General features: G+C 31.0%; 1 protein-coding gene and 1 long non-coding RNA gene across 4 annotated transcripts in view; one reads left to right on the forward strand and one right to left on the reverse strand.

The window, feature by feature from the left end:
- Positions 1–628: 628 nt before the first annotated feature.
- LOC127850921 (uncharacterized) lies at positions 629–12,349 on the reverse strand. The gene is made up of 4 exons (XR_008035561.1): positions 12,283–12,349; positions 11,328–11,373; positions 10,992–11,075; positions 629–3,831 (listed from the first exon to the last, which is right to left on the reverse strand). It is a non-coding gene; the product is annotated as an uncharacterized LOC127850921 (long non-coding RNA).
- LOC127850914 (NBAS subunit of NRZ tethering complex-like) overlaps positions 4,588–15,463 on the forward strand; it is a 97,637-nt gene continuing 86,761 nt past the window's right edge. For 2 of the 3 annotated variants that reach the window (XM_052384308.1, XM_052384311.1), the window contains exons 1-2: positions 4,588–4,797; positions 13,278–13,551. In XM_052384308.1, coding sequence (XP_052240268.1) covers positions 13,459–13,551 — 93 coding nt within the window. In that variant the 5' untranslated portion in view covers positions 4,588–4,797; positions 13,278–13,458. The remainder of the gene's footprint in view (positions 4,798–13,277; positions 13,552–15,463) is intronic. The other variant, XM_052384309.1, reaches the window with a different exon arrangement.

The raw sequence follows: 15,463 nt of genomic DNA on the forward strand, positions 1-15,463 counted from the left end.
TGCATGGTTTGGACATTCCATGTACCGATGGTGGTTGTGGTCCTGGTGAAGACGATGGAACTCGACCTTAAGGCTTCCCATCGTCTGGCTTTTACCGCCCGACGCCATACGCCCTTAAGCTGGAGTCCCATTTTCACCCAGGTATGCGAGGTCGGTTGTTAAGCTGTTAAGCGTTTCTGTAGTTTCACAGGGTTGGGTAGCTAGACCTACGCCAGACCCTCCAGGGCAGCAGTAGCTTACTATATTTTAGCACCGTAAGTCCAACAAGCTGGTTGTCTATGGTAACAGTGGTTGGAATTTAATATTTATTTTTTTAAATAGAGACATGGAGAACCACCGTCACCTGCATGAAAAAAGCCTGCATCAAATATGACAAGGCTATCAGTCACCCGGAACTCCAAATAGTGTAGCAAACAGGCCCAGATTACTAGCTTATTTTAGGGGGTAACTGGTCTACGATTTTCAACAGCAAGTGTTATATGTCAAAATATTCGTATAGGTCTGTAGTTTTTTAAAACGACTTTCGTTTTCTCCAAATAGGTCGGAGATGGTAAAAAAAACAAGATGGCGTACAACATGGCCGACACTAATATTTAAAGGCGAAATTAAATCAACCATATTAGTTTAAATAAAATTTATTTTGAATAACAACACCATACTGTATTAAAAATACATATTTAATATTGTATATTTACACAATACATTATTAACAACAACTCAGTTCATAAAAAAAAATGTCATGGTCAAAACGAAGGTCAAAGGTCAAATTAGTGTCTATTATAACACTTGTTTTACACTTAAATGCAAGAAAATAATAAATAATACAAAAACAGTGACATTTATTTTACCATAATCATTTACTGAGTATTATCATAGATTTTACATTACATAACAATCATGAAATATATCAGTTATGCAGTTTAGAACAAGCTTACGTGTGTTTTGTGACACATATATAAAACATACTGTAAGATACAATATTATATTTAAGATGCACATGTCATGGTTATGGTGAAATGACACACACACACAATTGCTTCAAATAATACAACAAGCATTTAAACCAATAATACACTTTTTATTAACTAGATGTACAATTTAAAACCGGTGACACACTATTACAATGTTAAAGGTTACACACCACTTATATCTTGTACATGTTCTTAGGTCATTATTTTTCTATCAACTTGTAGATAAGTATTAAAGAAAATGTCATTTAGATTGACAAAACCATTCACTGACTATAATAAAGGGATGTTACATCACAAAACATTCATTTATTTCAGAAATGCCTTTTGGAACCACCTCACATGTGTTTTGTGACACATACATGTATATTAATCATACTGTTTTATACATTATTTTCAAATAAGATGAACATGTCAAAATTATTGTGCAATGACATACAATCACAGTTATGAACAATATAACAATCTTTGAACATACTTCTTAACAATGTTTTACCAACTGGATGTAAATATAAAAACCGAAAGATTGCATTCTACTAAATTGTTAAAGGTTACAAACCACTTGTGTCATTCGATTTTTTTTTGTCATTTTTTAAAACTATAATAAATCAATATTAACATAAATAATATTGATAAGTATGTAATACAGAAATACAAGCAAATCTCAATAGATACTCAATATTGCATCTCTGAAGATAATACATTATATTTCATAATCGAGTAGTGTTAAGTCAACAAGTAACATATACTAGAGAAGTACATCGGTAAACTTTAAGTTCAGTCTTTCTATGGAAAAAACAATATCATGTCACAGCAATACAGACATGGCATTGAGAAGTGTACATTGTACTTACAATACCGACTTTTCTAACGTGTTGACAATACTAACAAGATTTAGTGAACTGTGTTTGACCTATAAAATGACAAAAAAAAGGAAAACACTTGACCATATGTTATTATTTTATTAATTGTTTGGGTTATATCAAGGTAATACATGGAAAATATGTTTTCTGATTTATTTGAAATAAGTTATTCTTATCAATTATGCTTTTTTATAATTTATTTTAAATCCTAATGCAACTGTCAAACCGTCTATTTACTGCTGTTTGAACACACATCAAGCTCCAGTATCAGAAATGTCACTATCTTGATCAAACACTAATATCAAGGTATGCAAATTGGCACAAAGCATATCTTGTGTGTGCATATTTGCAGTACACTTGCAGGCTGCTGTGCATGGCTGTTTGTTTATAAAACAGCGACATGTAAAGTCCTCACATATTTCACAGTCACACGTCAGATCATTGAGAATCTCTGGAGCAGCAATTGGTTGATTCATCATTGTTGGAACTAAATTGTTATTGCTATCAAAATGATAACCAAACAATGTTAGTGATGGCAAGTCATGTTTTGCAAAAAGGGAATGGCGCCATATCCAGAGCTGTAGAAGACATCTGAGACAGTGTAGATAAAAACTGTCTCTGGTTCGAGGCAAGGCTTTGGGATGTGCAGATGTTGCAGCTCGAATGCGTCTGATTTAATTCAATGTGAGGTTTTCATTTCCATATAGGAGAGCAACAAACTTTTCACAGGCATCCTTTTGTAACTTCTGAAGGTTCAATTGTTCACCTATATCATGCAAATTCTGGAAAGTCTTGGCATATTTCATAAACAAATTGAATACTTCTTTCTTCCCTTTCCCATGAAACCCACTGGTTGTATCACAGCTTGTGATACAATAAACTGTCAACAGGATTTTCATATGATCTTCAGTCAGCTTGTGAACAACATCATGGATTGGAATGAAACGTTTTTTGTCTACGTGAGTAGTGTTTCTGCCTGTGAGTAAATAAATCTCTTTGGCCCCAATTGCTTTGTAATGATGTGTCACTTGCAATAGCAAGACATTTTGCATTTAGTATGTGCTCTGTATCACCAGCTGCTTGAAATACATTTTCAATTGTCAACCAATACACAGCTTGAAGAAGAAGTGGGTCAAGAAAGTCTTTCTGAGCATTTAGTGTCATTTCATCAGGAGAATAATATTGATTTTCAAGCTTCTTAACAGATGAAGATATATGTTTTCTCAATATTCCTATAGTTCTATGTACAATTGAGCTGTCGGTTTCATCTTCGATATCATATGATACCTCATTGTCAGCCTGGGCTAGTTCTTCAAAGTGGTTTGCGTCCCTAATTGCATCCTGGAGTGTTTTTGTTGAATCACACACAAGATCTGTGTTTCCCCTCTTATGAATAAAGGATATTTCGGGCCAAATTTCACTCAAAAGTTTTTAAAGGTAAGATGTTTTGTAATTTTCAGCTTCATGGCATCCCTTATTAATACAGAGCTGTATAAATTTTTGTCGTAATGTGGTTAATTTAACAACTTATTTTTCAACAATGACTGTGTGTTCAAATTCTACTTTCAAAGTTTTGGCAGCTTCTTGTAAGTGATATTGTATTTGTCACCCTTTTCAATGTTTAAATCAGCAGTATTGTAATAACTTGCAAGACAACCCTTTTTTCGGTGGTATTTAGCCTTAACAGCAACAAGATCACCATTTGGAAGACTTAAAGACGATTAATAACACACTCATCATGACGTTTATATGCAAAATCTAAGACCTTTGAGTATATTGTTTTAGGATCTATTAAATTAGATTGTTCAACAAATGACCAACTTCTAGAATAACTTTTTGAATTCCAGTCCAATTTTGGATCACATTTTTCTCCACATTGCAGTTCTTAGTTGAATTTTCTGAAGAAGACCTTGTTCTTAAAAGAGTTGTTTGATTATTGGGATCCTCCATTCTGCCATCAGTGATTTACCCAGACTGGTCTGCTGTTGCACCCGTCACAGCTGGAAGATTAAGGTTTAACCCATTTATGCCTAGTGGAGTCTCACATCCTTCAAAATTGGATCAATTTATTTCCAAAATTAGGGATGTCTAGTATATTTATTTTTATATTTAGAATATTTCTTGCAGAAATTCCTTTAAGCAAACAGCGTAGACCCTGATGAGACGCCGCATCATGCGGCGTCTCATCAGGTCATGCGGCGTTTCTTCAGGGTCTACGCTGTTTGTCAAGGCCTTTTTTCTTGACGCTAGGCATAAATGGGTTAAGAATGTTTTCTCTAGGAAAGTGTCTTGCATTGGTTTCGTTCATGATCATCATGATCATGATCATCACCACCACCATCATCATCATCATCATCATCATCATCCTCATCCTCATCATCATCACCACCACCACCATCATCATAATCATCACCACCATCATTATCATCATCATAAAATTGTATCACCATCATATGCATCATCATCATCAATCAACATCCTCCATTGTCACCATCCATCCTCCTCCATTCTTTCCATTATCATCAATAGTTTGTGTAGTGTGATCACCAAAACATATTGTTATAAATTGTACTTAACAGTGAACTATGTTGAGCTTACTCAGTATTATTTTATTACTGCAAGGATTGGTCCTTCTTCCCATGGTAAGCAGTAATCAAATACAACTTATGTATGCACACAAATATAAGATGTAATTATTTAAGTCTTAATCTTGTTGGTAAAATTGCCCTTAAAGGAAGCGGGCAACCGTATCGCGGATGATGTGACAAAGCTGAACTCTGGGCTGATAAGCCGACTAACATTGCATCATAACATTGATAGTGCATGGTTTTTCAATGGATCTGTATACGGACAAACCACAAGACAAGAGCGTGTCAAGTTCGACATATATGACAATATAGACAATGTAATAGAAAACTTCAGATTTGGACAGAGGACGTAGATACAACACATCCAGTAGAAACTATGTAAGACCTTTTTTTAAGATTTTTGCCCTGCTAATTAAATGTGTTCTTTTCCCTGCACAGTTACATCATGTCCCAGTGTATTCTATGCTTTTTTAGCATTGTGATGTATTTACCTATAATAATCTATGTTTTTGTATTTTACCGTATTTGTATAATCTTGAAGAATAATGTAATTACGTATATGAGAACGCTAATAAAAAACAACATTAATCCTACATTAGTGATGATGTAAACTCTCAGAATATATATATATATATATATATATATATATATATATATATATATATATATATATATATATATATATATATATATATATATATATATATGTATGTGTACATATATATATATATATATTTAGCGTTTAGCGTTTAACTGTTTTTTTTTAATCTTTAAAGAGTAACTTAATTACATAATTGCGAGAAACTTGTCTCCACAATCAAGATATTATTGGAATTTACTATAATATATAAAAACATTTAATACCACTCTTTTAGCTTTTAATAGTGAACTATATCAAATTTAGTACTGCTAAAGAGAGACAACTCTTTAAAAAGTGTATCCTTATCCTAGGTTTTAAGATGTAGTTATCTCCCTAACAGATATGCATAGCATTTACATACAAATGTACTACTGTTAAGAGTTCTTTAATTATGTACCGTAAATGTAACACTTAATACTGATTTAACTTTCAGAGTAAATTAACTCACTATAAGAGAAATTAGTGTTTTATTCAATAAATAAATATATGAATGAATGAATATATATATATGTATATATATATGTGTGTATATGTATGTTTCTTTATAACTTTCAGAGTAAATTAACTCAATATAAGAGAAATTAGTGTATTTTTCAATAAATAAATATATGAATGAATGAATATATATATATATATATTTGTATAAGTATGTTTTTTTTATGATAAAACATGTCATATAAGATTGTCATAACTAATAATCCGGTAATACATGTATAGTTATAAGAAAATAAGCTCACACGTTTTGTACATCTTTAGCATTGCAAGATAAATGTATAGTAGTCTAGATACTAATCTTGATTATGTCAGAAAAAATATGTTTTTATAACAACACCATTGTTATCTACCTACCAAACAACACTAGGCGAATTTGTCAATACAGTGTGATTTTGTCTGATTGCTGTCTCAAGTCTTTAACGTGGTCAGATTATATCAAATATGTAGATTGATTTGTTTGTATATTGGTATATAACATTGTAAATAATCGGTTTTTGAAAATGGTATTATGTAAAATTATCATACCAGAATAAAATTAATTTTTTAGACCTCAATATTTATTCTAATATTATTACAGCTGCACACAGGAAAGATATATGCCAACACTTTTCATAAGAACATAATTTCTTTTAGCATACATTCCCCACCATCCATAATGTTATTATGTTATAGATATTTTGTTTTCCTTTTCATAAAAACATAATTTAAACTAAATTCTGTATGTCCTATTTGTTTTTGCAGCAGAGCAGGGTTTTTGTGTATATTTTTGGTGGTGCAGACATGTTTGTCTGTGTTCTTTGCTTTTTGTTCCTTGTTTTAAATTCCTGTTTACATGCTTTTATATCTTTCATAAGTGTATTGTTAAAATTTTGTCTGCTTTATATGCCACTGAAAATTTACCATATTCTATATTATGATCGAATACCGATACTATGTTTTTGTAATCCTTTGTTATGACTGAACTACGCATGATTTCCTTTAACAGTCGGGGTTTGAACGATAGTAGAAAGAGATTTGATGTAATGAATTATTTAAAAAAGCTTAATGCTGATATCTATTGTTTACAAGATGTTCACTGGAATGCACAAATGGAGAAAAATATATACTCACAATGGGGTGGGGATTGCTACATTAGTTTTGGGTCAACTAATTCGAGGGGTGTCGCCATATTATTTAAAAAATTACAAATTACAGTGAATTCAGTCGAAAAAGATGATTATGGAAATATGATAGCCCTGAATCTTAGTTTCTGTTCCAAACAGTTCACATTACTAAACTTATATGGCCCAAATACAGACAACCCGTCCTTTTATAAACAAGTATTTGATACAATTGATAAATTTGGCAATACAATGTATATTATATGTGGAGACTTTAATTTAGTGCTTGACCCACTGTTGGACTATACTAACTATAAACATTTAAATAGTAATAGGAAAGCTAGAGACTTGTTATTGGGGGAAATAGTTAAAAGGGAATTGAAGGAGACATTTAGATATATAAACGGTGAGAAAAAAGGTTACACGTGGAGACGTACTAACCCATTGCAACAGGGCCGTCTGGACCTTTTCCTTATTACAAATAATATGATTGAATATTTATTAAATGCTCAAATACAATTAAGCTACAGATCTGATCATTCTATTATTGACATGGTTATAAGTTTCGAAAAAATTATACACGGTAAAGGTTTATGGAAATTTAATAACTCGTTACTATCCGATATTGAATTTTTGCGAGTAATTAATACTGTGATAGAAGATATTAAACGGCAATACTGCATTCCTATATATAATTTAGACACATTAAACGAGATTGAAGATAGCCAAATACAGTTTGTCATAAATGATCAACTTTTCTTAGAAACACTTTTAATGGAGATTAGAGGCAAGACCATCTCTTATTCAAGTCACAGAGCAAAATTAAGAAGAACACAGGAAAGTATATTAATATCAAAAATTGAAATATTAGAGCAATCACTGACTGAAGAAAATAAGGATTTATTAATTACATTAAAAAATGAACTAGAAACTATTAGACAAGAATCTATGAAGGGTTGCTTTATATGTTCCCGTTCAGACTGGATAGATAATGGAGAAAAACCTACTAAAATGTTTTGTAACTTGGAAAAACGTAATTTTCTTTCCAAAAATATATCTTGTATTCAGAGAGAAGATGGAACATTTATATATGAACCTGAACATATTCTTAAGGAAGCAAACAGCTTTTACAAAATTTTATATTCAGAACAACCCACAACCAACCCTGATCTCAAAAATGAATTTAAAAATGATGAATTGCCCAAATTAACAAATTTAGAGGCGGACATGTTAGAGGGTATTCTTTCCTTACAAGAGGTGTCATTAACGCTTAAACACATGAACAATGACAAAAGTCCAGGCTCCGATGGATTCTCAGCAAATTTCTTTAAAGTTTTTTGGAAAAAATTGGGGGGTTTTGTGGTAAGAAGCATTAATTATTCATATAATATAGGGTCACTCTCAATAACTCAAAAGCAGGGAATTATAACTTGTATTCCAAAGGAGGGTAAGCCTAAACAATTTTTAAAAAATTGGAGACCAATTTGCCTGTTGAACACAGTTTATAAATTAGCATCAGGAACGATAGCTAACAGACTTAAGTCAACCTTAAACAAATTAGTGAATAATGACCAAACGGGTTTCATTAAAGGCAGGTACATGGGAGATAACACACGATTATTATATGATATTATGAGTTATACTGAGTGCAACCAAATCCCTGGCCTGTTGATGCTAATTGATTTCGAAAAAGCGTTCGATACTTTATCATTCAGTTTTATAAAACAAGTGTTTGATTTTTTTAACTTTGGGCCAATGTTTAAGAACTGGATAGCGCTTTTTTTTAATAATATGGAAAATGCGGTCCAGTTGAATGGGTTTTTGTCAGACTTCTTTATAATAGGACGAGGTTGTCGTCAGGGAGACCCTATTTCAGCATATATATTTATCCTTTGTGCAGAAATACTAGCTATTAAAATAAGAAAATGTAAGCAAATGAAGGGAATAACAATTGACAATGAAGAATATAAGATATCACAATTTGCTGATGATACCTATTTATTAATGGACGGGTCGGAAGAAACCTTGAATACTGCATTACAATTGTTGCACTCCTTCTCACAATATTCAGGCCTGAATGTAAACTTTGAAAAAACTCATGTTGTCTGGATAGGATCTTTAAAATACAGCACACGGTCCATAAAAACAAGATGGAAACTAGTGTGGGGATGTTCCCAATTTAAATTATTAGGTTTAAATTTCGATGTTGATCTACCTAAAATGATTGAGCTAAATTATAATGACAAATTAGTTAAATTAGACAATATCATTGCACATTGGAACAGAAGAGAGCTAACTCCCTTAGGTAGGATAACTGTTGTTAAGACCTTGATACTTCCAATGTTTATTCACCTGTTTGTCTCCTTGCCACAACCCGGAGAGGCTATTTGTAAAGTTTTAAATGATAAAGTACTCAAATTTGTGTGGCAAGGGCCTTCAAAAATCAAAGCAAAAGTCATAACAAAAGATTTTGATGAAGGGGGACTCAAAATGGTGGACATAAATGCATTTATGAAAAGTTTAAAATTATCATGGATAAGAAAAGTTATTCAAGGCCAGAACAAATTTACATCCTTGGCTAGAAAGTTAATAGATTTTAATATACTATGTAATACAGGCAGTTTATACGCAATTTCAGCTGTTAAAAATATAACCAACGCTTTTTGGATAGATGTTTTAACAATATATTCTGACTTTGTTAAGAGTATTAATATTGACTCTGTTGATAAACTTGTAGATATGCCTTTGTTTTTTAATAACTGTTTATTAATCAACAATAAATACATTTTTTGGAAATATTGGTATGATGATGGCATTCGGTTTGTTAAAGATATTATTAAAGACAGTGGGCAGATTTTGTCACTGCAAGAGCTACAAGCCAAAATGAATAAACCGGTAAACTTTTTACATTATGAAGGTATAAAAAAGGTTCTTTCCACATACATTGTCTCGGTGCAAAATGTAAAATTAAAAGATTATAAAGTACATTCATATCCCATTTTGTCGACCTATATAAAACCTATCATTCTGAATTCTTGTAATAAGTTACTATACAATATGTTAAAAGAGAACTCTGAAATCCCCACATGCCAAACAAAATGGAATGAATACTTTGCAGATGACTCCATACAATGGAAAAATGTCCATGGACAAGTGTTTAAAAAAACGAATAATACATATATTCAATGGTTACAACCTAGAATTATCCACAGAATATTGGGAACAAACACACTCCTTTTTAAAATGGGCTTGTCCAATAGTAAAACATGCACTTTTTGCAAAATGTCAGAAGAATCAATTACCCATTTATTCTGGGATTGTAACACAGTAAAAATACTTATTAAAGATATCTCGGATAGCTTAAAAAACGCAAATATACAAATAGTAATAAACAGCAAAATGTTCCTTCTTGGTGATACAAACGTAAATGATAACTGCTTTATTCTTTTCATGGAAGTTAAAAAGTACATTTTTGAATGCAAAAGGAAAGAAGTAATTCCACATTTTCAGGGATTTCAGGCTAGCCTAAAATTATCTTTAAATATATATGAAAACACAACTAATGAATCAAATAAAGGATTTTTTTGGATAGTTATAAGATTAATATGTAATTCATAATTGCATGAATAACAAAAATAACTGTTATTAACTCGCATTATATATGAAACCTGCAAAATGTGTTTTCTTAACTAAGTGTCACTATGTGGTTTGCATATTGATCATAAAGTTTATATTGATTGTGTTGTAAACTGCACTCTAAGTGTAAAATCAAACTTTGTTAAAAAGGTCCATTTTTAATGACACTATCAAATGTACTAGGTTTTATTTTTTTGAACACTGTAACCATAGTAGTTGTAAATATGACTCTTTTCTTGTATTACTATGTTGTTTGCAATTTGATCATAAAGTTTATATCAATTGTGTTGTAATCTGCACTAAAATTGTAAAATCAAACTTTCTTAAAAAGGTCAATTTTTAACGACATTAGCAAATGTACTATGTTTTATCTCTTTATCTCTTTGAACACTGTAGCCATAGTTGTTGTAAATCTGATCCTTTTCTTGTTTAAGAATTAACACTTAATATTATTGTGCTATACATAAATATTTATTTAAGTTAAGTAAAAAAGGTAAAAAGGTTGAAGGAAGTACGATCCTAATTCAGCTTGAGTAATGATTGTATTAAAATAGCGAAAATACATTACATATGGTAATTTAAGTATATGAACGAACATGCCATTGTAAATTGTGTGTATATGTATATTTTTATGAATGAATAAAAACATTTAAACAGGAAAAAAAAAAAAAATAAAATAAAATTGCCCTTAACTGGTATACCTCTACACAAGTTCCACTGCCTGCATACAGTTCTCTAGTTGCATCACTTCGAAGTATGATTAAACGCTTTGTGTTGAGGTGATCCTTAAACAAATTTTCACACTTAAACATGCAGCAAACAAAATGTTAAATCATAAGGTTAAAATTTAACAAATTATGTTAATTTCATCTTTTACACCTCTTATGTTTGTAAAAAGTGTATTATTATGAGTCAATTTTGAGAAAATGTGCATGCATTGTAAACAATAATTTGTTATTAACTAATGTCAAACATTTACATTATGTGGAATGATATCTTAGAGACAATAACTTTACTTTTAAATAGCCCAAACATACCTTTTGTCAACATCTAAAAAGCTAAAGATTCATCTCAAAATGTGAACTGAAAACAGAAAAATTATAATATATCAAAATTAAACTTTAATAACGTTTTATTTATTAATATTCGGTTATTTGTATCAATCCGGATACTACTCAAGTTTAAAAAAAACAACAGAGATAGGGTGCACTATAAGTTAATTATTATATAATTTCCCATGCATACACATTGAAAAACACAATAACTTTCATATTTAATTACTTTTATAAACAAAAAGATAACATTAATAGCCTTTTTATACCTTGAAAAAGATTGGGGGCTCTGACCCTCAAACATTAAGCCTTTAAAGGGATCTTTTCACGCTTTGGTAAATTGACAAAATTGAAAAAAGTTGTTTCAGATTCGCAAATTTTCGTTTTAGTTATGATATTTGTGAGGAAACAGTAATACTGAACATTTACCATGGTCTAATATAGCCATTATATGCATCTTTTGACGATTTTAAAAACTAAAAATTATAAAGCGTTGCAACGCGAAACGATCGAATAATTTGGAGAGTTCTGTTTTTGTCGTTAAATTTTGTGAAACTACGAAGATTGCTTATATAACGTATAAAATACTTCAAGTATATGTACTCGGCGGAATAGCTCAGTAGGCTAAAGCGTTTTTACTTCAGGACACTGGCAGGACTCCAGGGGTCACTGGTTCGAAACCTGGTCCGGGCAATGTTCTTTTCCTTTTTTTAATTTTATTCTTGATTTTTTACTGGAGCTTTTACGATCCAATGTTTACATTTATCGATATAAAGCATTTAATGAACAAGTTAAAAAATGCCAAAATCTGTGAAAAGGCCCCTTTAAGCCTAGGTTTTTATTCTTAATTCCAAGTAGAATCTAAATTTCTTTCTTTAAAAGTGTTGCATATATATGTATTATGCTAAGCACTATACAAATAAACAAACTATATACATACCTTTTGTATGTCATGTTTGCCAAAATTTGTTTTTGTTTCATCTTCTGCAGACAGAACATCAAGGTCATGTCTTAATAATAACAAAGGGAAGCAATCACACACTTACTGTCTGAGGTGAAAAACAGCTATGTTTGAACTTAGTCCACGCAAACAAAATAGTTTGCAATTGTGCTTTTTTTAATTTAAAGACTTCTCATCATTTATTAAGATTTCAACATTAATGACATAAAATTTAAACAAAGTAAAGCAAAAAAAATGCCTGTGTAAACTAGTCTTTTATGACTTATTCAATACATGTTAATCTCTAGACAAACAGAGCTTCCTGGTAAAAGGTACTATTTAAAAGTAAATTTTAGAAACTGAAACCTTATTATATCTACAATTTTAATATTATTACATATATTTCTCAATACCGTAATTATATTTCAAAGTAATTTATTCCATTGTCTCGCGTGACCTTTGTCAATTATTTGACAAATCAGGGGCGGAACATGGGGTTGAACAAGATCCTGATGTAAATGCATACTTAACATTTTTTAAAAGGATTATTTGAAAATTAAGTAAAATAATTGAACCAATCATAATTTAAACTGTGTTTTTCTCAATATATTTTATTATATATCAAGATATTATTAAAAACAGCATCCGCATGAGTGTTTTTTATTCATTTTATTTCAAATAAATGGTTTACAAATATGAATTACAAGAATTTTACTGCTATTTTCACTGAAAACGTCTATTTTAATGTATAACGTTTTGTATTATAGAATAAGGTATAGAAATTGTCATGAAAGAATGCTTAATATGGACAACTATTCAACTTAAGGTGTGTTTTTGTTTTTGGCGGCCATTTTTGACGCCATTTTGTTTCCATGGCAACTCCAACACTTACGGAAAAAATAATACCCATTACAATAACATTCAGACTTAGACCTACATTTTGATATATACAACTTGCTGTTGGCTTTCATAGACTACTCTGGTCCCATATTTAGGGTCTCATTTGCTACACTAAAAGGGAAGAGGACGTGACGTTGGTCTAAATACACCTGGCGCCGATACTTAAATGCAGATTCCAAGCAGATGTGCAAGTCGTGTGGACAGCTGTAGAGACTCGCGCAGAACCGAGACGCCAGGAAGAAGCTGGTCGTCGGCCAGACGAAACAACAGGCGAAGATGAGATTAGACGATTGTTGCTTAGACGACCACACGTTATTCCACGGTGCTATACAAAACAACTGCGCATCGACGCCGAGTTTTACTAAGAAAGTAGAGTTTTTATATTAATTCATCATATTAATTCGTTCAGTGTTGCTTGCGTATTGAAGTTAATATATCTATAATAATATTATTGATCTCATTTCATAACAAGCGACGTCATTTTGTTCGTTAAGTTAAAGCACATGGCCATTCGGGCAGTTTTGAACGCAGACATTTTATAATTGATATAAGTGATTTACGTGTTGTAACAGAATATAACGGAAACACCTGTATTATTCCAAAGTATTCAATTGTTTCGCGTTTGTAACGCTTTATAATATTATTAAGATAAATGAATGTAGTTCATCAGAACTTAATTGAAAAAACAACAACAACAACAACAACTGAATCATTCTAAATTATTCAAACGTTTCTTAAAGCGGGTATATACGATCTTGTCAAATATTTATTGATTAATATAAAATGTGTAAAAAACTTATTATACATATATTGCAATATAAATTAAAATAAAAGTTAAGAAGAACATGTGTCGAAAAATGCTAAATAAGCCAGATATTTAATTCTGAAATCGAAAAAGGCTGTACAGCCGAATTCACCAGCATGTATATCATGCATGTACGATGTGAATCTAAATTTAGTTTAACGGTTCATTTGAAATTCCTGCAGCGATATCGATTCATACGACACATGAACACTTACTAAAAAGACGAATGCATTGTAGGTTATTGTAGGAAAATAATTACGAATTATCTTTGTCACAATCGGCTCGGGGCGCTAATTTGTATTTGCTGTATTTTATAAAATTCGCCTTAAATGTATCATTTTTCTTGCATATTGTGTGTTATTATAACATATTTGTATCAATATTTTACAATTCAGCACATATAAAAATCGTACATACCCGCTTTAAGCTTTACAGTTTAACACATTTCAATGATGATAATTCATAATTGAAGCTACATTATCAATATGCTTATACGGTCATTAGTGGTATTTCGCACCAAGGCTTATATTGGTTTTTATTTTTTCATTTGTGTTAAATCTATGACAAAAAGTTGGACTATGGTCATTTCGACCATATCTGAACAGGTTCCTTAAAATCATTTTGTTGTTAATGATAATATTTGCAGTATTTTTTTTCTATGAGGTTGTGTTACCTATTCTACGGTATTGGATGCCATTTTAAAACGTTATTAATGATCAACATAGTATATGCTTCTTCGACAAATTTTATAAAATTATTTATCATATTTAAGTTGCATGCTGTTAAAGACATGCCCAAAAATACAAAACTCACACTTTGTTATAGTGTATGTTTGAAAATAAATATTCAAAAACGCAGTGGCTACTGGAGAGCGCACTTGCTCCGTAAACGGAGAGGTTACACACATCTTCATATTCTCTGATAGTTCTTCGTGAATGCCTATATTTTATGAGTACATAGCGACACAGAGGGTCAATAGACGGGAGTTGGATTTTTGCAACTAATTCTCTGACGTTACCTATTTTATGTTATTTTTTTTTAAAGGGACCTTATCACGTGTTGATAAAATGACAAAATTAAAAAAAACAAACGAAAAGTGAAAAAAAAACTGAATACTAACCATGCTATAAAATATTGATTATATGCATCTGTTGACGATTTAAAAAACTGAAATTATAAAGCGTAACAAACGCAAAACGATTGTATAATTTTGAAAGTTATGTTGTTATCGTTATATTTTGTGACTTTGCGAGGATTTCTTATATAAAGTATAAAATACATTTTGTATTTTTACTCAAAGGGTCAGTGGGTTGAGCACATAAGTGGATTACTTTTCTTTCTTTTTATTTTGGACCTCTTTGTTTCCGATGTTTTCATGTATCAATTAAATGACAAACTTCCAAACATGCTAAAATCTGTGAAAAGGTCCCTTTAATGTAATCTGCTTAACCGAGTAACAACATATATCATATATAG

The sequence above is a fragment of the Dreissena polymorpha genome, chromosome 11 (genome assembly GCF_020536995.1).
Source record: "Dreissena polymorpha isolate Duluth1 chromosome 11, UMN_Dpol_1.0, whole genome shotgun sequence".
Taxonomy (NCBI): domain Eukaryota; kingdom Metazoa; phylum Mollusca; class Bivalvia; order Myida; family Dreissenidae; genus Dreissena; species Dreissena polymorpha.